At 36.7% G+C, this 23,913-nt stretch overlaps 1 protein-coding gene across 1 annotated transcript in view; it reads left to right on the forward strand.

Moving 5' to 3' along the window:
• The window catches only part of LOC119155593 (hornerin-like), a 54,627-nt gene that overhangs the window by 10,312 nt on the left and 20,402 nt on the right, over positions 1-23,913 (forward strand). The window contains exons 11-49 of the mRNA XM_037404422.1: positions 234-272; positions 1,102-1,137; positions 2,206-2,244; positions 2,897-2,914; positions 3,478-3,513; positions 4,902-4,943; positions 5,879-5,908; positions 6,166-6,201; positions 7,177-7,212; positions 8,450-8,485; positions 8,826-8,867; positions 9,166-9,195; positions 9,453-9,488; positions 9,837-9,878; positions 10,059-10,094; positions 10,499-10,543; positions 11,854-11,886; positions 13,334-13,354; positions 13,618-13,653; positions 13,774-13,812; positions 13,995-14,030; positions 14,151-14,189; positions 14,541-14,585; positions 15,211-15,240; positions 16,481-16,519; positions 17,264-17,305; positions 17,506-17,547; positions 18,410-18,451; positions 19,006-19,047; positions 20,958-20,999; positions 21,103-21,141; positions 21,550-21,591; positions 21,694-21,732; positions 22,054-22,095; positions 22,199-22,237; positions 22,646-22,687; positions 22,790-22,828; positions 22,952-22,996; positions 23,495-23,536. Coding sequence (XP_037260319.1) covers positions 234-272; positions 1,102-1,137; positions 2,206-2,244; positions 2,897-2,914; positions 3,478-3,513; positions 4,902-4,943; positions 5,879-5,908; positions 6,166-6,201; positions 7,177-7,212; positions 8,450-8,485; positions 8,826-8,867; positions 9,166-9,195; positions 9,453-9,488; positions 9,837-9,878; positions 10,059-10,094; positions 10,499-10,543; positions 11,854-11,886; positions 13,334-13,354; positions 13,618-13,653; positions 13,774-13,812; positions 13,995-14,030; positions 14,151-14,189; positions 14,541-14,585; positions 15,211-15,240; positions 16,481-16,519; positions 17,264-17,305; positions 17,506-17,547; positions 18,410-18,451; positions 19,006-19,047; positions 20,958-20,999; positions 21,103-21,141; positions 21,550-21,591; positions 21,694-21,732; positions 22,054-22,095; positions 22,199-22,237; positions 22,646-22,687; positions 22,790-22,828; positions 22,952-22,996; positions 23,495-23,536 — 1,476 coding nt within the window. The remainder of the gene's footprint in view (positions 1-233; positions 273-1,101; positions 1,138-2,205; positions 2,245-2,896; positions 2,915-3,477; positions 3,514-4,901; positions 4,944-5,878; positions 5,909-6,165; positions 6,202-7,176; positions 7,213-8,449; positions 8,486-8,825; positions 8,868-9,165; positions 9,196-9,452; positions 9,489-9,836; positions 9,879-10,058; positions 10,095-10,498; positions 10,544-11,853; positions 11,887-13,333; positions 13,355-13,617; positions 13,654-13,773; positions 13,813-13,994; positions 14,031-14,150; positions 14,190-14,540; positions 14,586-15,210; positions 15,241-16,480; positions 16,520-17,263; positions 17,306-17,505; positions 17,548-18,409; positions 18,452-19,005; positions 19,048-20,957; positions 21,000-21,102; positions 21,142-21,549; positions 21,592-21,693; positions 21,733-22,053; positions 22,096-22,198; positions 22,238-22,645; positions 22,688-22,789; positions 22,829-22,951; positions 22,997-23,494; positions 23,537-23,913) is intronic.

Consider the following 23,913-nt stretch of genomic DNA (forward strand, 5'->3'; position numbering starts at 1 on the left):
TAGAGCAACATTAATCTTATGACTATAGTAAAAAAAAAGTTGGAAAACTTTCACTTCATTTACTTTTAAGCAAGTTCAGTATGTATACTTTACTATTGCCCTACATTTATTTAAGTATGGATGAAATCAGTTTGATTTGTAGTATACATCCTCCAGGGAAAAAAGCAATGACTTCTAGATATAATTAACAAATCACTATATAAATAAATACCTGATTTATGTTTTTATTTCAGAGTGCATCCTCATCCAGCAGTGGCCTTATTTATGGCAAGGTAACTATGTGCTTTCCAACAAGTTTTCAGTTTCCTAAGCTACTCAGAAACTAAGCAGTTATGCCCAAATTTTACCAAACAATAATAAAAATCATGGAAGGGGATGAAGGAAGACTGTCTTCAAATAGTTAAGTAATAATCATATTTGGAAATAACTTCAACAGATGAGTCACGTGTTTAGTGGATGTTAGAATTTTGTTACTTCTGCTTTGCACAGAAACTCAATTATATTCTGGAAATGAACACCCGTTACTTTTATTGTGATTTTCCAAAAGTCAGTGCTTTTTTTGGATAATTACTAAGAATTAAAAATATTTTTGTGGCTTTTGCCTGTGCAATTATACATGTGGGTTGATGAAATGGAAAACTGCTGCACATTATTTTAAACTTCATTTAACACCTTTCTAGTCTTCTGGTGCATCCCATTTATTGCAGTAAATATTTCAATGATAAGGCTTTTAGTTTTGAGGGGGTGGGTTCTGCAGTTTGGGTTGGTTTCTTTTTTGATGAAGATAGAAGAGATTAACTTTTTTAACCAATAGATTAGGTTCTTTATAAACAATTTCCAATCTTATGTTAGAGAAAACATTTGCTGCTTTTATACAGTGCTGTGTAAAACTAGAAAAATAATTAGTGTTTGTAGAAAAAAAAAATTAAACCAGTTGATTTCAGTTGTTCATTTATTAATTGCCACTACACTAATAATTTTATTTAGAATCTTTTGTTTGGTACTCTTGAGAATTTATTAGCTATAATGTTCTTGTGGAAAATAGTGCTGTAGTTAATTTGGCATGCATTTACTTAACCAAAGATTCTTTATTCTTTACAGTCTGTCCCTTCAGGCAGTTCAGATTCCAGTAAGAAGGTAAGCACTCTCTTTTCAGTTCAAAGGGGAAAAAATTCTTCTCGTAACTTGGCATGACTCTTTATTTCAGTGGTACTACAGTTCCTTTTACCGGTTAAGACTTCTAAAGTTTTTAACCCAGATTGATTCATATGATTTGAATCAGTTTGGTTCTTAGATGCCTTATACTAGCTAGCTGTGCTGTGGTGGCTTTTGTTGATAGTTGACTTAACTGTATATAAAATAAAAAAAAATGTTTATGGGGATTTGTTTTAAAAAAGTTAGGATAGTGATTGTGATTAAGATTTTTAGGGATATAGATGACATTATTATTCAGATGGGGCTGGAGAGTGAGTATGACTCAAAGTGAAATCAATAGTATTTGTATTACTGTTGAATTTGACTTATTCAATATTTACGTGGACCCTTCCTCTCAGTTCTGTCCCCAGGAAACTTGGGCCTAATACTGTGGTGTGTTCAGTAAACACCAAGTGTACCCATTCGTTTTTAAAATGTCATACTTCTCCCTGGTTTATACTGCAGTTCCTTACTTTTGATAGCACCGAATCTTCTCTTGCTTTTTACACCACTGGATAATACAAACTGGTTTCCATATAAAAAAAAAAAAAAAAAGGAGCGGGGGGACACATGACTTTGGCTTAACTTTTTTGAATTAATTCAATATTAAGCCTCTTTTTGGCATGATACTGAATAAAAAGAAAATAAATTGATCTTCCAGTTTCGGTTGGGAAGTTGAAGATCAAAAAGGACACACAATATAGGCCAGTGGATATGGTACAATATATGAAATCCTGCTTCTGCCTTTACAGCTGAGTCATTGTGTGACTAGAAGCAAGTCTTTTACCTACTTAGACTCTTTTGTAAACCATGTATACATACATATTTTTCTTTGCTTGGTAGTGTGCATTAAAATTTTCTATAAAAATGGTATTTTATAGAAATTATTATTCAGAGCATTATTATCAGTCTCTAAATTTAGAAAATTCTGTATTATTAATTTTTCTAACATATTTAACTATTTAAATAAACGCTATGATGAGTAAACTGCTTTCTCTGATTTCTCTATAGGTAGTGGTCATTGCCAACAGCAACCCTTTTCCACCTGTGGTAAGTGGCTTTTCTCTATAATGCTCAGAATTTTGACTTAAAAATCTTTCAAATACCTGCATGCTTAATTTGTCGGAAAGATTCCTGGTACACAGAGACAACTCTTTGGTGGGCAAGGTTTACCCTAGGTGCATAATTATCTTCAGGCAAAGCCAGTAGTAAGATAACTACAAATCTCATGATTCTAAGACTGCTGTTAGTACTTGGAGAGATATTTGGATTAGGTGCAGATTCCAGGTCTCTCAATGCACACAGTGTTTATGTTCCTGAATACTTTTGATTTTCTGTTTCTATCGCAATTTTCTTCTGTAAATTAATTTCCTTTATCATTTTAAACTACTACATTTCCACACTGCTTATATGGAACTCCTAGTCAGTCAAAAATAAGCTTAGCCTTAAGGTAGTTTAAGTGAGTTTGTATGACATAACATTTGATATATACGTTTCTCTGATGTCTAGTTTCTAATCAAACATGTTGTTGTTCTAACCTGAATGAAGATTAAGATGTATTTGTTCTCTGCTATCCTTTCCATGTCTTTTTCACATTTGGTTGTGTACTGCATTGAAAAGACAGGGCCCTTTTTCTGCTGCAGTGTTCTGTTTGAACAATCCCTTGACAAAATAATTAAAGATTGTTTTGTTTCATTTGCAGCGTCATACCTACCCCCAGGTAAGTGTACTTATTTTTCTTACAATTTCTAGCATAGCAACATAGTTTTTATGGGGTCAAGCCAGTTGCCTTCAGGATGGTGTGTACTACCTTCTTACATTTGTCCCTCATGCCCCAAAATTCAGCAAACAAATGACTGGATCAGGAATTAAATTAATATGTGTGCTGATATATGTCCACTGCAGGTAGCAGTGAGATGAGTTGGAGGGATGATGATTTCTTAGCTTCGCTCACCATATTTGGAAAAGCCAAGTTGACTGGCAGTGCAAAAAGGGCACAGCCTGTACTCTGCTGCTTTTCATGTAAGCTGCAATAGAAGCAGATGCAAGTGTAGAAAATTATTCAGTAGGGTTGGACTGCCTCCCCAAACTTTCAGAGCTGATGATAAACTAGTTTAAAGCTGGATGTTAAGAATTTGATACTTAGTACACCACACGTACCACCTTTCCCTTTGTTCTCCCAAGAAAAACAGAACAACTTGCTAAATGTGTTGCATTTAAAGAAGTCAAATTAAATGTTCTCTGTTGTGGTTTTTTTTTTTTTGTTTTCGTTCTTTCTTCCAGAGTTTGGGAAGTTCTGCTACTAGGATCATAATACAGGTAGACATTCTTTCTCCATTATACTTGAGTTTTACCTGAAGCCCTGTCTCAGTAAACTAAATAATGGTTCATCTCTTTGGGAATAAATAAATATGGATAATTTAAAGATAATTTATGGATATCTTAGATATCCACAAACTGCAGCAGTGTCGTAGGGTGTTTCTGTGGTTACAGCAAAGTGGGCATCCTACTTGGTTGCCGATTAAAGGACCAGTGCAGCTGTTTTTTCTACAGTCATAAAATCTGAAAACCTCTATATGCTAATTCCATAGTGCTCTCAAAATTTGCAGGCATTAACCACCTCAGTCCACTCAGGAAGGAGGATGCAATTCTAGAACTTAAGCTTGAATGTTATTTGATATTAAATCAAATATGCATAACCTGCACAGTTCCTTGTTCATTTAAACAGTATTTTTTTAATGGAAACAACAACTTCAGCATTATTTCTTAAATTTTAAAAATAACCCTGTTAGTTAGTGCTTAGGTCAATTTCTGTTTGCTGTTGTATTTATAACATTACTTCTTGATAGCCAGGCACTTGGAAAGTTGATTGCAACCCAATCTCATTAAAAGCATTTTTGTAAAGTATTATGAATATCACTCAGGCATATTTTTTTCTGGGTCCATTGCAATTTTAACCTACCTACCACTCCACAGTTTAGGCTTTGCTTGCTTCATATGATAGTCCTTCAGATGGTGACCACAAATTCTCACTTTCAATGAAAGATCAGTAATGGGTTACCCCAGCTGAAAATTGTCTTTTGAAAATCATTGCTTTCAGTTACATTCTTCCATAACTAGTGATGAAAGCTGGCAGAGAAAGGAATAAGATTTCCTTGTTGTTTCACTTCTGAATTTAGTGTAGTGTTTTGATTACACAGGTTAAATATTTTCAATGTGTGTGTATATATATATATAAAAGAAAAATATTTGATTGCTCTCATAAGCCATGTACTTCATGGGAATTGAAAGATTTTCTGCAGTGACTTCTCCTTTGGTTAAATTGTAACTGTAGCTTTTCAGTTTTTGTTTTGACAAAGCCTTTGTCAAAAGTTTGTTGTGCTTATTCCTGAAAAAATGGTCATAATATGAATATAAATATATATGAGTTCAATGGCAATTTGTGTGATACATTTGAAGGGCAGAAATATTTAAATTCACTTGAAATACTTTTAGCAATTTATTTATGAAGGATCCTTATATATTGAAGTATTGAACATTGTAGCACACGGAGATGGCATAAATAAACTAAGAAAGTGCATAAGGAACTCTCTGGCTTTCATAGTGTCTAGTAGGCATAAGATAGAGTTCTTCTCTAAATGTCTCAGTACATAAGCAGGTCCTCTTAAAAACTTTTTTTTTGTTTGTGTTTGTTTGTTCCTGTGTAGAGTGGACAAAGACAGCAAAGCAGCAGCAGTACTTCTGTTCAGGTAAGTAAACTTAAAGGACTAGAGATATTCCTGTAGACTTCACTAAAACAGGGCCATCAGAACTTGGAAATAATTTATTTCCTACATATTTAAATGTATTTCACAGGGTGCGGATATTTCTGTTTCTCTGATTTTTGTTCATGAAGTTGTCATCTGATATTGGTGTTCAAATATTTTTCTTTGGAATGCTCATAAATGAATTTCCATGTGTGACTGGCTGAAGTGAAATAACTATTCCACACAATACATCCTCTAAAAGGTGAACAAAAGTCATGGCACTGAGAGGAAGTGATTCTAGGCTCAGTATCACACCATAAATCCCATACAGGTAGATATAGTCCCCATGTATATTGCATCGCAAATTTCCAAAAGCTGTGAAGGATAGTTGATTATCCATATTAAAAAGGATAGAAAATCATGACTGCAGACCTATGTGCAAGATAAAGCTACTTCTGTGGAAAACAACTGCGTGAATTTAACATACACTAACATAATTATAATATAAATTGTTGCTGAGTAACACATGAAATATTTATGGCATGAATTCATGTATGAATGCTCATTGGACTTCCTCCTCTTTGAGGAGGGGGGAAAATAAAGGCAAATATCTCTCAATATTCTCTGTATCATTACATGCAACTAGAAATGTTGCACAAGGGTAGGTATGAATTCAAGAACACAGGGAAGCCAGTACTCAGCCTCACAAGTACTCAACATGCCCATGGGTGACAGTTTGTGTCTCCACTTACTTCATGGCTTTTGCTGAGAGTAGGACAGCCTGCTGCACAGATGCTAGCCTACTGCTCTGTGTCCTTTGGCTCAGGAAGAGCCTTTGTGAGAAACCCTTGTGCAGCTGTAGCTCCATAAACATTATGCTCTTTAGAGAAGCCTCCTTGTCAAGATGGAAATTACCTTCTATTTATTTTTTTTTCAAGGGTTCCCAAGTCAGCCAGTCCTATGGCCAGGTGAGACTTTCCTGCTGAAATGTATTGAGCTTTTTGGTAGGGGCCTGCCTTGTAAATGGACTATGGGGGTTGGGGTTTATTTTTCTTTTCCTTCTTGGTGGTGTTGAGTGGTCCTTGATTTTTGGTTTGTACCACTGAATTGCCATGACGGAAAAAGAACATAGTTCAGAGGAACTTCTAGTGCAAATGGGCTTTTCTGTTGCGGTTGAGCTGAGGCTACAGCTTAGTTTACAAATGACTTCTTGCCTTTCCTACAGGGCTACCAGCCTCAAGGTGGCAGTTCCTATAGCCAGGTAAGCATCAGCCAGTCACCAGTCAGAATCAGCATTTGAGAAAGCGGAGTGCCATGGCACTGCAAAAACACTTAGCCATCACTCCCTCAGAATCTCTGAATTTGAACTTTAAAGGACACTTTCTCTGAAAGTGTGCATTCTCACACTCAAAATTTGCCCACGTACTACTTATTTATCTGGAATCTCAGCAATGTGAAATCATTGCTGTCAGCATCATCACGAGGGCCACGGGGAAGTCTGCCTCTTTATACAGCCCTGCATAGCTCTAGGAGGTAGCTGCTTGCTTTTCCTAAGGGCAGGCTGGATCCCTTACAAAAGGGAAGTAACCAAACGGTGTCCTTGTCTTAGGGTGGGCCAGGTTACTCGGGCAGCAGCACTTCTTATGGCCAGGTAAGCAAACTGGATGTTCTGTAGGCACTTCTTTGCTGATCCCTCTGTGACTGGCACGACTGGCAGATTTTTCAAAGTGATGTTTCCTTTAGTATTCTGTGTCTCAATTTGCTTCGTGGCTTTTGCTGAGAGTAGGACAGCCTGCTGCACAGATGCTAGCCTACTGCTCTGTGTCCTTTGGCTCAGGAAGAGCCTTTGTGAGAAACCCTTGTGCAGCTGTAGCTCCATAAACATTATGCTCTTTAGAGAAGCCTCCTTGTCAAGATGGAAATTACCTTCTATTTATTTTTTTTTCATGGGTTCCCAAGTCAGCCAGTCCTATGGCCAGGTGAGACTTTCCTGCTGAAATGTATTGAGCTTTTTGGTAGGGGCCTGCCTTGTAAATGGACTATGGGGGTTGGGGTTTATTTTTCTTTTCCTTCTTGGTGGTGTTGAGTGGTCCTTGATTTTTGGTTTGTACCACTGAATTGCCATGACGGAAAAAGAACGTAGTTCAGAGGAACTTCTAGTGCAAATGGGCATTTCTGTTGCGGTTGAGCTGAGGCTACAGCTTAGTTTACAAATGACTTCTTGCCTTTCCTACAGGGCTACCAGCCTCAAGGTGGCAGTTCCTATAGCCAGGTAAGCATCAGCCAGTCACCAGTCAGAATACAGCATTTGAGAAAGCGGAGTGCCATGGCACTGTAAATTGCAGCAGTTTTTATAATTACTTTTTTAAATTTCTGTTGAGTTCTTTAAAAAGAAATAGTAAACTAAATCAATTTCAAAACTTTAGTTGTGAAAATGACAGGTGTGTTTTTAATTGGTATGTGCAAGCAGAATAGTTTCCTGTTACTACTTAATCTTTTCCATGGGTATGCAACTTAAAAATTTATCATACAGATAGTCTATTTGGTGCTATTCCTGTACCAATTGATTTACATGGCACAAGACATATTTCTAGTCAGTTCTTCACTGTCTCGTTTGATCTCAATACAGAGAAACAATTTCAAGGAATAAATAATATTGAGTCAGGTCCTCAGCTGCAGGAAGATTTGGTCTTACAGCCTGCAACTGATGAATGTTTACCTCCCTTTACAGTTTTTATGTGAATAAAAGCAGCTGTAAGATAGCTATGAATTTTGTCAGAATCTTTGTCAAATAGCAGAAATAGACTAGATAGTTCCAATCCTTTTTGGTAATCCCTGTCTTCCTAACTGTACCACGCAGCTGTGGCATAGGTCTGCATGTATATGAAACATCTGCTATTTTTTGTCATTATATTGAAGGCAGATGGCATCAGCACCTCATAGTTACCCACAGTAACTTTATATTACTGATAGATTTTCAGGACATACTGGCACCCGTGAATAATTCATTTGGCCTGCTATTTTTAATTGCATTGTTTGTTTCCATTTTATGAATCTATATTTTTTCTAAAACTCAATTTTTACAAATAATTTTTCACATTTATTTTCCCTCAGAGGAAGGAAATTGTGCAACTGGGGCCCACCAAAATTACAAATACAGGAATTTAGTGTTCATCTACCTTTAGCCATCTAAGCCCAGTGTCTGAGAAACAGCAGGCAAAAGAAACCCATAAGGAAATCTTGCATTCCTTCAGTGTCCTGGAAAACCTTTATAAGGCTAGAGTCCTCTCTGAGATGGCTGTAAAACTAGAATATGATTGTTGTTTGATAAATACAGTCTGATCAGATATTCATCCAGAATAAGAAATATTAAAATAATTCTAGATAAACAGCAGTGTGCAGGTTGTTTCTCTTATTCTAGGGGATTTTTCCCCACAAAGAAACAAACATGAGAGAGAAATCTGCTTCATAAATATAATAATTATGAATCAATAATTCCTTTCTTACAGGGCTACCAGCCTCAAGGTGGCAGTTCCTATAGCCAGGTAAGCATCAGCCAGTCAGAATCAGCATTTGAAAAAGCGGAGTGCCATGGCACTGCAAAAACACCTAGCCATCACTCCTTCAGTATCTCCGAATTTGAACTTTAAAGGACACTTTCTCTGAAAGTGTGCTTTCTCACACTCAAAATTTGCCCACGTACTACTTATTTATCTGGAATCTCAGCAATGTGAAATCATTGCTGTCAGCATCATCGCGAGGGCCAGGGGGAAGTCTGCCTCTTTATACAGCCCTGCATAGCTCTAGGAGGTAGCTGCTTGCTTTTCCTAAGGGCAGGCTGGATCCCTTACAAAGGGAAGTAACCAAACGGTGTCCTTGTCTTAGGGTGGGCCAGGTTACTCGGGCAGCAGCACTTCTTATGGCCAGGTAAGCAAACTGGATGTTCTGTAGGCACTTCTTTGCTGATCCCTCTGTGACTGGCACGACTGGCAGATTTTTCAAAGTGATGTTTCCTTTAGTATTCTGTGTCTCAATTTGCTTCGTGGCTTTTGCTGAGAGTAGGACAGCCTGCTGCACAGATGCTAGCCTACTGCTCTGTGTCCTTTGGCTCAGGAAGAGCCTTTGTGAGAAACCCTTGTGCAGCTGTAGCTCCATAAACATTATGCTCTTTAGAGAAGCCTCCTTGTCAAGATGGAAATTACCTTCTATTTATTTTTTTTTCAAGGGTTCCCAAGTCAGCCAGTCCTATGGCCAGGTGAGACTTTCCTGCTGAAATGTATTGAGCTTTTTGGTAGGGGCCTGCCTTGTAAATGGACTATGCGGGTTGGGGTTTATTTTTCTTTTCCTTCTTGGTGGTGTTGAGTGGTCCTTGATTTTTGGTTTGTACCACTGAATTGCCATGACGGAAAAAGAACATAGTTCAGAGGAACTTCTAGTGCAAATGGGCATTTCTGTTGCGGTTGAGCTGAGGCTACAGCTTAGTTTACAAATGACTTCTTGCCTTTCCTACAGGGCTACCAGCCTCAAGGTGGCAGTTCCTATAGCCAGGTAAGCATCAGCCAGTCACCAGTCAGAATCAGCATTTGAGAAAGCGGAGTGCCATGGCACTGCAAAAACACTTAGCCATCACTCCCTCAGAATCTCTGAATTTGAACTTTAAAGGACACTTTCTCTGAAAGTGTGCATTCTCACACTCAAAATTTGCCCACGTACTACTTATTTATCTGGAATCTCAGCAATGTGAAATCATTGCTGTCAGCATCATCACGAGGGCCACGGGGAAGTCTGCCTCTTTATACAGCCCTGCATAGCTCTAGGAGGTAGCTGCTTGCTTTTCCTAAGGGCAGGCTGGATCCCTTACAAAAGGGAAGTAACCAAACGGTGTCCTTGTCTTAGGGTGGGCCAGGTTACTCGGGCAGCAGCACTTCTTATGGCCAGGTAAGCAAACTGGATGTTCTGTAGGCACTTCTTTGCTGATCCCTCTGTGACTGGCACGACTGGCAGATTTTTCAAAGTGATGTTTCCTTTAGTATTCTGTGTCTCAATTTGCTTCGTGGCTTTTGCTGAGAATAGGACAATCTTGCTTAGTTTACAAATTGCTTCTTGCCTTTCTTACAGGGCTACCAACCTCAAGGTGGCAGTTCGTATGGCCAGGTAAGCATCAGTCAATTACTTTTAGGATACAACATGTGCGTGATGTTTCCGTACATGTATTGAGAATCTTGTGGTTTGTTTCTTCAAATAGTACAGTAAAGTTCTCATTAGAAAAGTGGTGAACTTTTTGTTATATGGATCTGGGAACAACATGCTCACTGAAGCATCTCTTTCCCACACAGATAGGAGTGCATGTAGGTGTCAGCTTTTTGATGTACTATAATATTCAACATACTGTGATTTTTCTTGTGAACTATTTTGTATTATGTACCTGATCTTCTGAATTTTAAGCAGTCAGGCAGCCAAAAGCCTTTCAAAATTTAGTTCTGTATTTAATATGGAGTAAAGTAATACTTGGATTACTGAGATAGTCTCTTTTTTTTTTTTTTTTTTTCTTTCTTCAGCAGGGTGGATCTGCTTATTCAGGTGGCAGTAGTGGTTGTGGACAAGTAAGTCCTCTTTATCCAAACTATTTGAAAATCAGTCCCAGCTTTCTTTGTAGTAGTAACATATTTTTCAATAAGTGTATAATGTTTGTGATTTGGAATCTTTTGTTTTCTTTGTTACATGGTATGATCTAGAAAGACTGATATTGTTTGCCATTGCAACAAAACTGAAGTGGCTTCTCCCATGTAGTGTTACACACAGCAGCAGTGATTCATCTGTCTACTCAGTAAACAGATAAAATCTTTGGTTGGGAGTGATTTACAGATGTTGCTCCATTTAGTTCCTATAGAAAGTGGTAGGATCAGAGAGTGGCTTCTATGGAATAGTTAGATTTGTAGGTTTTCATCCTGGTTCCATTTCAACTTATGTATGCCTACAATGGTGTAAAGGTGGTGTCCTCAATGATGAGATCCCAGGTGAAAGGATCATGAATGAGACCATGACAGTAGACCTATGTTCAAATTAATATACAGGTGGAAGCGACAAGAATGAAAGAGAAGTATAATTACAAAAAATTTTAGCAGAAGTACTTAGCAGAAATATTAGGATTGGTATAAACTAAGTATGAATGGAAATGCATGAAAACATCATAAGAAGCAGTACAACAAGGACACGGTTACCAGCAGTGAAACTGATAAACATTGAAGAATGTGTTGCTACAACCTGTGTCACAGGTTGACTTATCAACAGAAGACCTGTGCTCTAATAATGACAGCATGACAACCAGGGTAGAACGCATTGTGCGTAAAGTTTCTCATCCTGTTATCCCATCATGAAGACTGGATGTAGCCAATAAATATACCCAAAACAGGGAAATGAAAGACATTGGGCAGCAGCCTTGCCTAAGATGTATGATGGCTGAATCTAGCAAGATTCTGAGGTAGATTTTCACACAACAGTAACTGTTGACTACTAAAAGGACTGTCAAAAAAAACCAACCAACAACCAACAAAAAAACCCCATCAACCACCAAAAACCCACACCCAAAAAAAAAAGTCATCTTTTTGAATCAAGAAGAACTAGGATGATACAGAAAGATATCAATTGCCAGCCTACCTCACTTTCCATGTAGCACACAAGTAGTCCTGCTTTGATCATCTGTGTGCATGTCTTGGTGCTTGTGAGTATAGGAGCGGCAGAGGGTGAAGGCACAAACTTAAAAGGTTAAATAAAATTAAACTCAACTTCTGTAAAGTGTTATGTTGACTTATGTTACATTCATTCTCATGTAAGAAATTTTAAGAAAGCTAATTACTGCCAGAAAATGAAAACTTGGGCATTTACCTTTTGGTTTGTTTGTGTTTTTTAACAGGGTGTTTCATATGATAGCAATCCTTGCCACCAGGTAAATGTCCTTCCTCCAATTTTAAGGTGCATCTAAGATTAGTTTTCCTACTAACTCAACTAGTACCAACTTCAGATTCATAGACTGCAAATCCATGTAATCTTACCAATTATAAGATTCCAACTTGCTATCTTCCTACACACAAGAGCATCACAAGGGTTTGGTGGTCCTTTTCCCCCCCCTTTTTCCTGGCATTTTGTCTGTGAAATGACTAGCTCTATAGGATATTAAGGCTAGATTCTGGATAGAGAAAGTCTGGTGCAGAACTTCTCAACTGCTTAAATCAGGGCTGGATCTCACCAGCCTGTCTGTGGACTTTTCCCATGAAAAGTCAGAAAATATTTTAGGACTGCTTGCCACTTGAAGTTCCCGAAACAGACTGGCTTAAAAATTCATTCAGTTTGTGCAGTGAAGTATAGGTAGCTACATTTGTATTTGTTACAACTTTTCAGTGTCAGAACTCTAAAAACCACCGAAAGATGTCTGCTATGTTTAAAGAAACAATCTCTGTAATGTTAAAAATTAGTAAGAGAACAGTACTAGATGATCTCCTTTTTAAAAATGTTCATACACCTCTTGAGTTTTACTGATTTTTCACAAGAAAAAGATTCATTGTATTAACAAATACTGTGTTCTATTAATACAAATATATACAATATTCATAAATATTCAAACAACATAGTTGTTGCTATATCATTATAATCTGCTATAGTATATACAATATGCCGTATGTAATATATTATAGTAACTTGAAAGAATATATGATATAGGTATATAATTATTTTATAATAGCTTTTCAGATTTTTTTTTATGAAGAGGAGATAGTTCCTTCTAAGACTATAGGAAGCACTTAAATTTTGTTCTAAAAAAAGCTAGAACATTGGAAGATAATACTTTTAATTTCATTTTAGTGAGAGGCAAATACTCCACTCCAATAGCTCAGGGTTTCACTGTTCTTATGCACTTTTGACATTAATACTTCTACAAATGTCTCTTCTGATTTCACTTGGGGGAGTTACATTCCTTTTGTAAGGAGGGCTTGTTGAAACATACTGAGTGCTTTATTTAAAACCTTTTCCTCAAGGCTACTGTATCTCACAGCTTTCTGCGTAATAAAGCTACCAGAGGAATTTTTCATTCCATTTGTATAAATTAGGCTTTCTACAGGAGAAAAAAAATATACTTTCTATAGAGACTGTTCAGAATGAAACTCATCTGTGTATTAAACATTACTTAAAGATAAATATTTGTGGTTCCTTGACTTGTGTCTCGTACAGTATTAACCTTTGCACTGTTGGCAATCTGTGCTTACTACGTTAGAAATCAATTCTATATTGCATATCTGCCTCTGCTCCTTACTCTTCCTAAGCAAGTATCATAGCTTTCATTAAAAATAATCCACAGCTAGACAGTGTCTAAAGCATCACAATTTTTGTCTAATTTACAGGATGGATCACAGGGTGGTCAGGTAAGTAGCTCTTAATTATCCATCAGTAAAAGCTTTTTAAGCAGTTCTAATCTAGAGTATACTTTTCTTGCTCATTACGGTGTAGACACTTGCAGAGTCTCCCCAGCTCCAGCCTGTAACTCTTTCTCTTAGAACATAATTTTTATCAGCCCTGAAATTTCACTTACATAGAAAGAACTTGGCAACTTAGGAAAGCTAGGTCTGTGGATTCTGATCAAATTCAACTCTTGAGCATTGTAACTGTTGCTTTTTTGTTTTCGCAGAGTGGATCATACTCACAAAGCTATGGTGGCAGCCAAGTAAGTACTAGATTATTATTTCCTCCCACTGAGATTTTACTTCATTTAGGTTCCACAATGACCGATCAATATCCAGTCTGAAATATCATAATATTAATTCTAATATTTTTTTGCTAGCAGGGTGGATCATCTCCCTCACAAAATTATGGTAGCAGCCAGGTAGGTAGACCTTGATTTTCTCTTGGTAAAACCTTTTTTATCATATCTGATAAGTTTTCTACATGTCTAGAAAGTTGTATTTGTTCAAAGGAATCCCAGGCAATTGTTTATTCCAGCTTTAAAGCCCCCAAACCAAATCACAGTTTCTTTTGAAGTGAGATTTATATTTGTTTGTTTTATAGGATGGATCATTCTCACAAGGCTATGGTGGTGGTCAAGTAAGTAATGCTCTAATTCCCTACTTGTACGTCACTTCATCTAACCTTCAGTCTTTGCTCAAAATCACGTTTTCTCTGTCCTAATTTTATCTGATTTTGGTTGGTTGGTTTGTTTTAAAGGGTGGATCGTCTTCCTCAGATGGCTATTATGATAGTCAGGTAACTAGTCCTTCCTTTCTCCTAGTTATATATTATTTTATGCTGATCTTTGTAGTCCCTGCATCATCTTTCTCAAATATGTAATAAAACATAATAGCTTTGTGCTCTTTTTGTTTTGGATTTTCTTGGGTTTGGGTTTGGGTTTTTTTTTGTTTTATTGAAGAATGGAACTTTCCCTGCAAGTAACTATTGCAGCCATGTATTTGGGTTATTTTCCTTATAAAGGTCTTACTTTAAACTCACCTTTTTCTTTGCATGAGCCTGAATTCTGTCTTGCAGAATACGATAGCAAAGCGTAATTTTAACAATCCATTTTTGTGAGGAAATAACTGTTATCTGATGTCCTTCTAGGATTCACAAGATTTCTCAGATGATAATCCCAATGCTTGTGATGATGTGAGTATGCACACTCTAATATATTTTCATCACAACGTTTTTCATGTAGATTGGAAAATATTGCCCTGCTAGATGCAGTCTTGTGAGCAGAATGATCCAGAAAGCATGCTGAGTTCCTACACTAACAGCTGTTTCAGCAACTGCATGTTTTCTTACTGAAAATCATCATATAAAGGTTACACATAACTTTTGTGCTCTTAAATGTATTTAACTTGATGAAAAGATTTCAGTGGCTTTGCAGTAAGCTTTGCAGTAACATAAGATTTTCCCTAAAATCTAAGGACACATTTTACAGTAATTGATAAATAAATAAATAAATCCCATAGACAAGCTTTAAATACATACAATGAAAGAAAGAAGAGATAGTGGCAGCTATTCCACTGCTTTTCATGTTACGTTTCTATCAATCAAAAATTGCTATAATGTTATAAATATCTATAATGTTTATATATCTATATATAATGTTTTTCATACTGGAATGGCAGGATTTCAAACTAATTTAAGCAAGGTTCTGGAGAATGTGAGCAACATTCTGTCTGTATGCAGTATCAGAAAAAATCAGGTTTCTGTAAGCTTATTGTATTCAAATAATTCTTAAAGAAGGAAATAATTTATTCTTTTCCAGAATGACACTACCTATAGTGCCAGTGCTCAGGTAAGTGCTTTTTTTTTCTTCAGGAGTATTCAAATTCTTACATTAGACCCGTTGGCCTCTAATTGTAGTCTATGATTGCTTTATAATACCCTTCAAAAACTTAATTAAAGAATGGCATATTTGATGTTATATTTCTCTGTACTCAGTCCCTTCTAGCCATTCTCAAGGCTGCTTCACAATTATTTGCTATCATTGATAGCAATTATGTACAATACTTGTAAGAACATACACTAACAGTTTTTTGGTAGTATATGCACTTTGACTGAGTGGTTAACCATCTGTGAACGTGAGGCATGCAGCCACTACAAGCTTTTTCTAATTGTTCTAATTTTAACTCACGTATATGCTAGTATTGTAAAGTAACGTTTATCCCCTGGTAATACTCTTTCTGTCAAGACGTTCCATCTGTCCTATGAGCAGAAACTGTGATTAACACGGGTAGATTGTGACCAAGCAAATACACTGTTGTATAAACAAACGACATTCTTCTGTGCTTACGAACATTTTTCCATACTTCTTTCTGTTCCTAGAAAGGTTTTTTTTCCATTACAGCCTCCTTTAGTTTTACTGCCATCTAGAGTAACCTTCTGTCATCAACTACTTGCCTTTTCTTCAGCTGTTAGCCATATATTTTACTGCTTATTATTTTCCCTATTTTTCCTCTCTGGTACTTTAGTACTGCACCCAACACGTATACTAGGATGTAAAGAGGCCTTCTGAAAACATCTTTTGGTTTTACTTGTATTTACCTTGAATGCATTGCATTAGGTTTAATGCAAAATGTTCTGCAAAAATAATCCTTCAGCAGCAAGCCCTGTTTAGAAGACTCATCACTTCCTCATTTGTTCACAGAGGATGCTGCTGTTCTCTTGGTTATCCCTATGCAGTACATATTGCTGGACTTCATTGTAGAAGAGTTTGCTTCTAAACGTTCTCACAAAGAAGGGTGGGAAGTGTTCAAAAAAACAAACAGTAAAATCATTATACAGATTGTTCTCTAAACCACAGTGGTTGAGCTGAGGGAGACTCCACTAGGCAGGAACTCCTGATGGAGTAATAAGGTGAAAACAGATGAAGAACATGCTTTTTAAGATTCTTGCTGATAGTAAAATTATAGCTCTGGACATTTTCCTGTCCCAAAATATGACACCTTGACAAGTTTAGGTAGATCTTTGCTGAAAATATTTTCTGTGGATGGCTACATCTATAAAGTAATAATTGGCTTCTGACTCCTTGACAGCGTTCTGGTTGTGCAAACAAGAAGGTTGTTGTTGCCCGAGTAAGTAACGTTTTTTCTTTTCTCTTTTTACTTGTTTTGGGATATTTGCCTTAACTATACCTAATTTGTCCCAATTATGCCTATTTTTTCCCTAATTCTGTTTGTCCTAATTAAAATTCTTCTATTCAAAGAAAAAGTAATATAAAATAGCTTGGCTATTTGCTTGCTCTTTCAGTGAATTTACCTTAAAGGAAGTATATATATGGAAAAAAGACATGAAAACCCTGCTATGAGGTATAGAGCAGCTCAGATTCCTTTTTTTCAAGAAGCACATATACAATATAAACAAATTAGAATACAAATGAAATTATTATTATTAATATACTGTATTATATTATAATAATTACTAATTTTAAAAAATAAATTATAAATATATAAAAAAATAAGACAATACAGAATTAGTCCAAGCTAAAGTTAAAATTAAATGAGTGTCATGCATAGCTAAAATTTTAGCTGAAGAAAGCTAGAATAATGAAATCAGAGAGAATAATGTTGGGTAATTTATGTTGCTCAGCATGTTGTGGAGGAGATACGGTATGTGTATTGTGTAGATTCAACTCAGACTCAGCAGTAGCCTATAAAAATTATGTGCAAATAACCTTTTATTTTATAAGAAGGCATTCCTACTCAATGTATGCATTAAAGGGTCTGGAGTTGTTATAAATCAATAATATGGAAAAAAAAGAAGGCCTGTCAGTGATCATAGTTTTCATCTCCTAATAGTAATGTCTTTGTTTTTTACAGGATACATCACATGTTTTGAGCAGAAGAGCCTATGATGTACAGGTAAACCATTCTTGTCATGCTTTCTGAAGTACTCCTGGTATTACAGCTTCTTGGTGTATTATCTATAAAAAAAAAGAATAAGGATCTAATTTCCATAACGGAGTAATCTGTTTAGGGTTAGGTAGTTCTTTTCCAATAGAACTATGTATTTTAATTTGTTATCCTCACAGAAAACCAAGTAGTTTCTTGTTTCTTCACAGAATGAGACTTCTACTTCAAATAACAGCGACACTAACTACCAGGTAATAACATAGTGTCTGTTGTAAGGAGCTTTCTGAGAAATTTTATTTCATTTCTGAAAATTGGGTTCCACTAATTTATCTATGCTGAGGAATGCTGTTTTGATTTGGCAGCATTTTCCCTCTAATGTTATAATTTGGTACAGTTGTAAATAATGATAATGGACCCAGAATATACTGTCTCTCTTCTGTTCCTTAGCAGGTAAGCAGTGCTGGTGTTTCTTTACATAACACTTTGTAAAAATCGTTTGAAAAAAAACCCCAACAAATAGTTTTAGAATCTTTTTAGAAACAGTCCTGCTCTAGTGATGGTAATGGCCAGATATATAATTCTGTTTCATTTAGAATCTGGTAACAAGCTACATCTTAGTGATTATGTACTTGTGTTAAAAAAGTAGGCCCAACTTTTGTGTTATAGAAATATGTGAAATTTAACTGATCCAGAGCAGCACCCAATTCTATTTTTCTTAATATTTTGTACTGTACTGGTACCCATCAGCTTCCCAGAGATCTGGAATCCTATTACACTTAGCATTATGGATGTAACACTAGCATAGCCCTCTGTCTCAGAGAGTTTGAAGTCTTAATTCAATAATACAGTCAGATCTCTGAGCTCCAGAGAGTAACAGTTTTCTTAATTAGTTTTCCTGATACCTATTCCCTGTGTATTGTATCCAGTCACTAATTAAGTTTCATCTAAATCTATGTTTTCACAACGATTTATACCGAAAGTTCTGAACAAGTGATGTTTGTTGGTGCAGGGAAGCAGTACAAAGAGTTTGTCACCTTACTTCTCACTACATAATTTTATACATGTTAGATTCAGATAAAACGCTTCTATGAAATATAATTGGTTTCTTCACAGGGTGGATCATTTATTGCAACCGATCGTGGATCAAGTAGTCAGGTCAGGATTTTCTCTATTTTTATCTAGTCTTGTCCAGATAGCTTCCTGGTAATTAAACTAATTAAAATCAGGAGTTGAAGTGTAAGTCCAGTAGTTTTGCATAAGGGGTTGTTGATGTTATGCATTAAAGTGTAAATGAAGTGACCGTGTTCAGATTAAATTTAATCTGAAATGGCTCTCTGAAATCACTTCAACACTCTTTCAATTTCACACACAGTTTATTGGTGAGAGCACAACGGTGATTCTTTGTACTCTTGCCTACCCAGATAATTCTCTCTTGCTGAGGCATCTGTCACTGAGACGTACCACTGATAGATGTGGAAACAATCTAACTTCCAAAGCAAATGTTACATGTATATAGCTATGCTGCCCCCTATATATGGATGACCCCCCTATATATGTATGTCCCCCCTATATTTCCTCTAGGTATAGTCAAGGTCACAGCCACTCTGTAGTTCCACAGTCTTTCTACCCTGAAACAATTTCACATCTGAAATAAGATTTTATTTTAAATTTCCACAAAGCAATGATAGTTTCCTTTTTTAAATTTACAGGGTGGTTGCATTTGTCCTGATGGAAGCAGTGGGAGTAGACAGGTAATTATTTTTCTGAGTTTATACTTTCATCTACGTAATGGAGTGTTATGAGTTAATCACCTGGTAAGTATGGACGCTAGGGTAACACTAAACATTACTGATAATTTCCTAAATTTATATATGAATATATAAAATAATTTCATAAAATGAAATGGAAGAATGAGTCCTACTTTAACTGTATAATTACCGTTTGGCCACTAACTTCCTGTAAATGTGCTTGGTAATCCAGATGCTCTGTCAGTTAACCTGTTACGTGCTAATAATTCATTACTTTCAAAACCCAGAGTCAATATGCCCTACAGTAACCACAGTATTTAATTGCATCCTACTTAGGTTCCTTGTCCTTCTCACTGGTTCAATAAAATATTGTGACTAAAATGTCGAAGTCTGGTAAATATTTCAAAAGATAATCTCTTAAATCTATATTTAAACTATTCTTTCCCATAGAGAGAATCACTGTGATTTCATGATCAGTGCCAGTGCATAGTCTTTTCTCTTAGGCAATGTCTCCATGCCAGGAAAAAGCCCAAAGAGTGCAGTTACATGGGCATTATACACTAGCTTTACCAGGCTTCTGGCATCACCTGGCTTTGCCAAGTGAACTTGAATTTTTAAGTAACCTATCTTCTACTTAAAAAGGTGGATGTCTTTGTGCAAGTTTCATTCAAGTAGGACCTCTTTCTTTGCATGCTTAAACTGGTGCAAAGTGAGGTTTAGCTTTTAATGGCAAGCCACAACAGCTTGGCCAGGGGAGAGTGTATTCAGTTGCCATCAAACAATAATTTTCAACATGAAGAAAAGAAGACTTCTAAATCAATCATGTTAAAAAAACTGTTCTCAGTGCAAATGTGTCTACTTTGATACAGAAGAGACTCATTTTTCAGTTTGTGATGATGTCAGCAGATAGAATTGAATTTATGATAAGCTAGGTAGCAATAGTCTGGATCTTTGATTTCACCCAACAGTAAAGTTCAGCAATCTTTGCAAAGGAATAGAGGGAATTTAAATACGGACTTATTTTCATTTTCTGTCCATGGTCAATCATCTACATATGGCAGTAACGGTGCCTAAAATTGTAAACACATTGGCAGGTTTGTTGTTCTGAATAAGAAAAAAAAGGTATAGGCAGATGTATATATATAAATAAACCAGCATTCATCAACCTTACATAAAAGAGACAGTCATTACTTACTTGAAGATTCTTCAGCCCAGGATAAAAATTCCTCCAAAAAGCTTTCTTCTAAACTTAAAAGCTATGAGTTACATGAAGGTCTCTTCAAACCTGGAAAAGATTATAAATTAAGAGTCAAAGCTGTATATATTTAAACCATCTTGTTCCAAAGGAAACAATGGGTTTCCTTATGTGGATCCTCGAATTACTTACACTGCATTTGTTCCACTTTTTCTCTACACTTCATCTGGAGACAAGAGCTCAGTCTACAAATAGTCTCTGAGGAAGCAGTCTAACCGCTGAATAATACTTTCTTTTGTGTAGAAAGGAATGTGACAGTAGTAATGGCTGTTATGTTCTGGTAAATAGTCTTCTACTTTAAGTGCTGAACTGAAAAATCTGCTTGCATAAACCCTATTTATACTTTGGAAGTTCAATATTCTGGCAGTTTTAAAAAACATGATCAGAGTCATGGTAATCTATAACAACGTAGAGTCTGCCAAGTATGACATAAGATTCAGTGATTAGAAAGAGTAAAATGAAAAGTTACTATTACTTCTAGGTCTTCTAACCTGAACAGAAGAGTACCTGCTAAAGGTTTCCTTATCTCTAACAAAAATAACTAGTGTTCTCTTTTAATGATTGCAATAATGGCCTTTTTGAAAGAAGAGAAATTCAGAAATGGACTCACTTAAATGTCTGTTTGCAAGAAAATAGCTAGTCTGTGTTTTCCTTTCAGGGAGGCCCAGGTTCTTCACACAGCACGTATTCTGGTAACCAGGTAAACATTCAGATAAAATGCCCTATTCAGAAAGCTCCATCTAAAGCCTTCACTGAAGGAGTAGCCAAATATAAACCAGTAACCCATTCTGTCTTCTGCACAGGGAGGGTCTTCCTTCCATCCCGGAGAATCCTATGGACAGGTAGTTGTTCTTCCTCCCTTACCAGGATAAAACAGACTGCCATCATCCTGGTTCCTTCGCTCCTGGTGTTGTGGGTGCCGTGAGATACTGCAGTTAGAGACCTGACAGTTGTCTCTTAGAGCAGAAAACTTAAATTAACCCTGACATAACTTAGTGGTAAGGGGTTTGACAGAGAGCAGTACAGAGTGGTATCTGCAGTTTCCTTGCAGCATTCAGATTTCAGCAGGCTAAGATAAGTATTGCCAGAAGACTTCTTCCACTTTAACCATGTTGGTCTTGATTTTTATGCAGTTACATAAAAGTTAGCTCAAAACTGGGAGGAAGGGTGTAAAGTAAGAACGGCATACACTGGTATTAAAATACTCATCTTGTCTGCAAGACAATAGCTGGTCTGTGTTTTCCTTTCAGGAGGGCCCAGGGTCTTCCTACAGCTCCTACTCCGGTAACCAGGTAAATATTCTGGTCACTGTCCCTGCTGAGGAGCAGTCTAAAAGTTGTCCTTGAGAGAACATTTCAACTATAAAACATGCAACTTTTATGTTTTCTGCACAGGGAGGCTCTTCCTTCTCTCCTGGTGGATCATTCGGACAGGTAAGGATTATTCCTTGTTTGTAAAGGTAAGATGAGCTTCTTCTATCTTTATTCCTATATTCCCCATATAGTGGCTGTTGCGAAATGTAACACCCAAGGATTGAATCAACCATTTGTAACCTATAACATGAGCTCTGTCAGAAGAAAAGACTAAATTGTTTACAACTTCCACAGAACGAATGATCTTTCATCCAGCTAAGAAAATTAGTGTTAAAAAGTTCCCTGTTCTTTAACAATATTGGCCTAAAGTGAGAGTTAGGTACCTTGCTATTTACATCATCCTGTCTGCAAGAAAATAGCTAGTCTGTGTTTTCCTTTCAGGGAGGCCCAGGTTCTTCACACAGCACGTATTCTGGTAACCAGGTAAACATTCAGATAAGATGCCCTATTCAGAAAGCTCCATCTAAAGCCTTCACTGAAGGAGTAGCCAAATATAAACCAGTAACCCATTCTGTCTTCTGCACAGGGAGGGTCTTCCTTCCATCCCGGAGAATCCTATGGACAGGTAGTTGTTCTTCCTCCCTTACCAGGATAAAACAGACTGCCATCATCCTGGTTCCTTCGCTCCTGGTGTTGTGGGTGCCGTGAGATACTGCAGTTAGAGACCTGACAGTTGTCTCTTAGAGCAGAAAACTTAAATTAACCCTGACATAACTTAGTGGTAAGGGGTTTGACAGAGAGCAGTACAGAGTGGTATCTGCAGTGTCCTTGCAGCATTCAGATTTCAGCAGGCTAAGATAAGTATTGCCAGAAGACTTCTTCCACTTTAACCATGTTGGTCTTGATTTTTATGCAGGTACATAAAAGTTAGCTCAAAACTGGGAGGAAGGGTGTAAAGTAAGAACGGCATACACTGGTATTAAAATACTCATCTTGTCTGCAAGACAATAGCTGGTCTGTGTTTTCCTTTCAGGAGGGCCCAGGGTCTTCCTACAGCTCCTACTCCGGTAACCAGGTAAATATTCTGGTCACTGTCCCTGCTGAGGAGCAGTCTAAAAATTGTCCTTGAGAGAACATTTCAACTACAAAACATGCAACTTTTATGTTTTCTGCACAGGGAGGCTCTTCCTTCTCTCCTGGTGGATCATTCGGACAGGTAAGTGTTATTCCTTGTTTGTAGAGATAACAGACTTGTGTTACTTTCATTCCTGTACTGCTCTTGAAAGAAGGAAAACTCTTTATTGAGAGAAACAAAATAATGAACTTATTTTCTGTACAGGGAGGGTCTTCTGTCTATGACAGCGGCAGTGAATCCTATGGTCAGGTAAATACTCTTTTTTTTGTTTGTTTGTTTTTCTTTTTTTTTCTTTTTTCTTTTTTTTCCCCCTCCCCTCTTTGTATAAAGGGTGCTGAGGGCCAATATCCTGGCTTCTATATATAGCTATGCTCTGTATTTTGGCTCTCACTGTATTTTACTGAAGGTGATTTTCTTCTGTGCAGAGTGAATTTGCATATAGTTTTAACTAAATAGCCTGAAAGTTTATAGGGAAGTAAAAAGTAGGGTGCCTCCAACCGTTATAGCTTATTCTCCTTAACAATGCTAGCTTTGAGTTATCTGCCAATTGAAGGTCTCTTCAAAAGTAGAATTTTAGTTACAATTATGTTAAATTAGTGTTTTACAGAGGCATAACTATGAATTGCTCAATAGCCATTCAGATAACTAAGTAACTATTCATATTTTTTAAAACTCCCCAGAAGGAGATCCCTACAGTAACCTTAAAAAGTCTGTTGGCAATATGAAAATGATTTGTTTTCCAAATAGGGTGGATCTTCCACATATAGTGGTACTGGATCTTATGGTCAGGTAAATACTATTTGTCTCATACATCAAAAGCTTAAGCTTGCTGTGTTGGTTCTTATGTGTGCTGGGTTCTATATTTAAATTATTTTTAAGTGTTGACCATGGAAATGCCATTTTATCTTTTGTTTTCTTTACCTTTATTTACCCCTTTACAATCCAAATGTTTTCATAATGTAGGGAAGGTGATGCACTGTGTACGCTATCCTGCTAACTGTGCCGCTGTGACTATTCAAAGCTTTAACTAATTTATTGTTTATGCATTAGCTCATTCAAAAGGAAAATACCTTGTCCATTTACTTTACACACCTTACTTAAGCAGAAACTGCTGGAAGTCTAGGGGGGAATGCACTCACTATATCTGAAGTCCCTATTTATTGATG

The sequence above is a fragment of the Falco rusticolus genome, chromosome 11, assembly GCF_015220075.1.
Source record: "Falco rusticolus isolate bFalRus1 chromosome 11, bFalRus1.pri, whole genome shotgun sequence".
Lineage (NCBI taxonomy): Eukaryota > Metazoa > Chordata > Aves > Falconiformes > Falconidae > Falco > Falco rusticolus.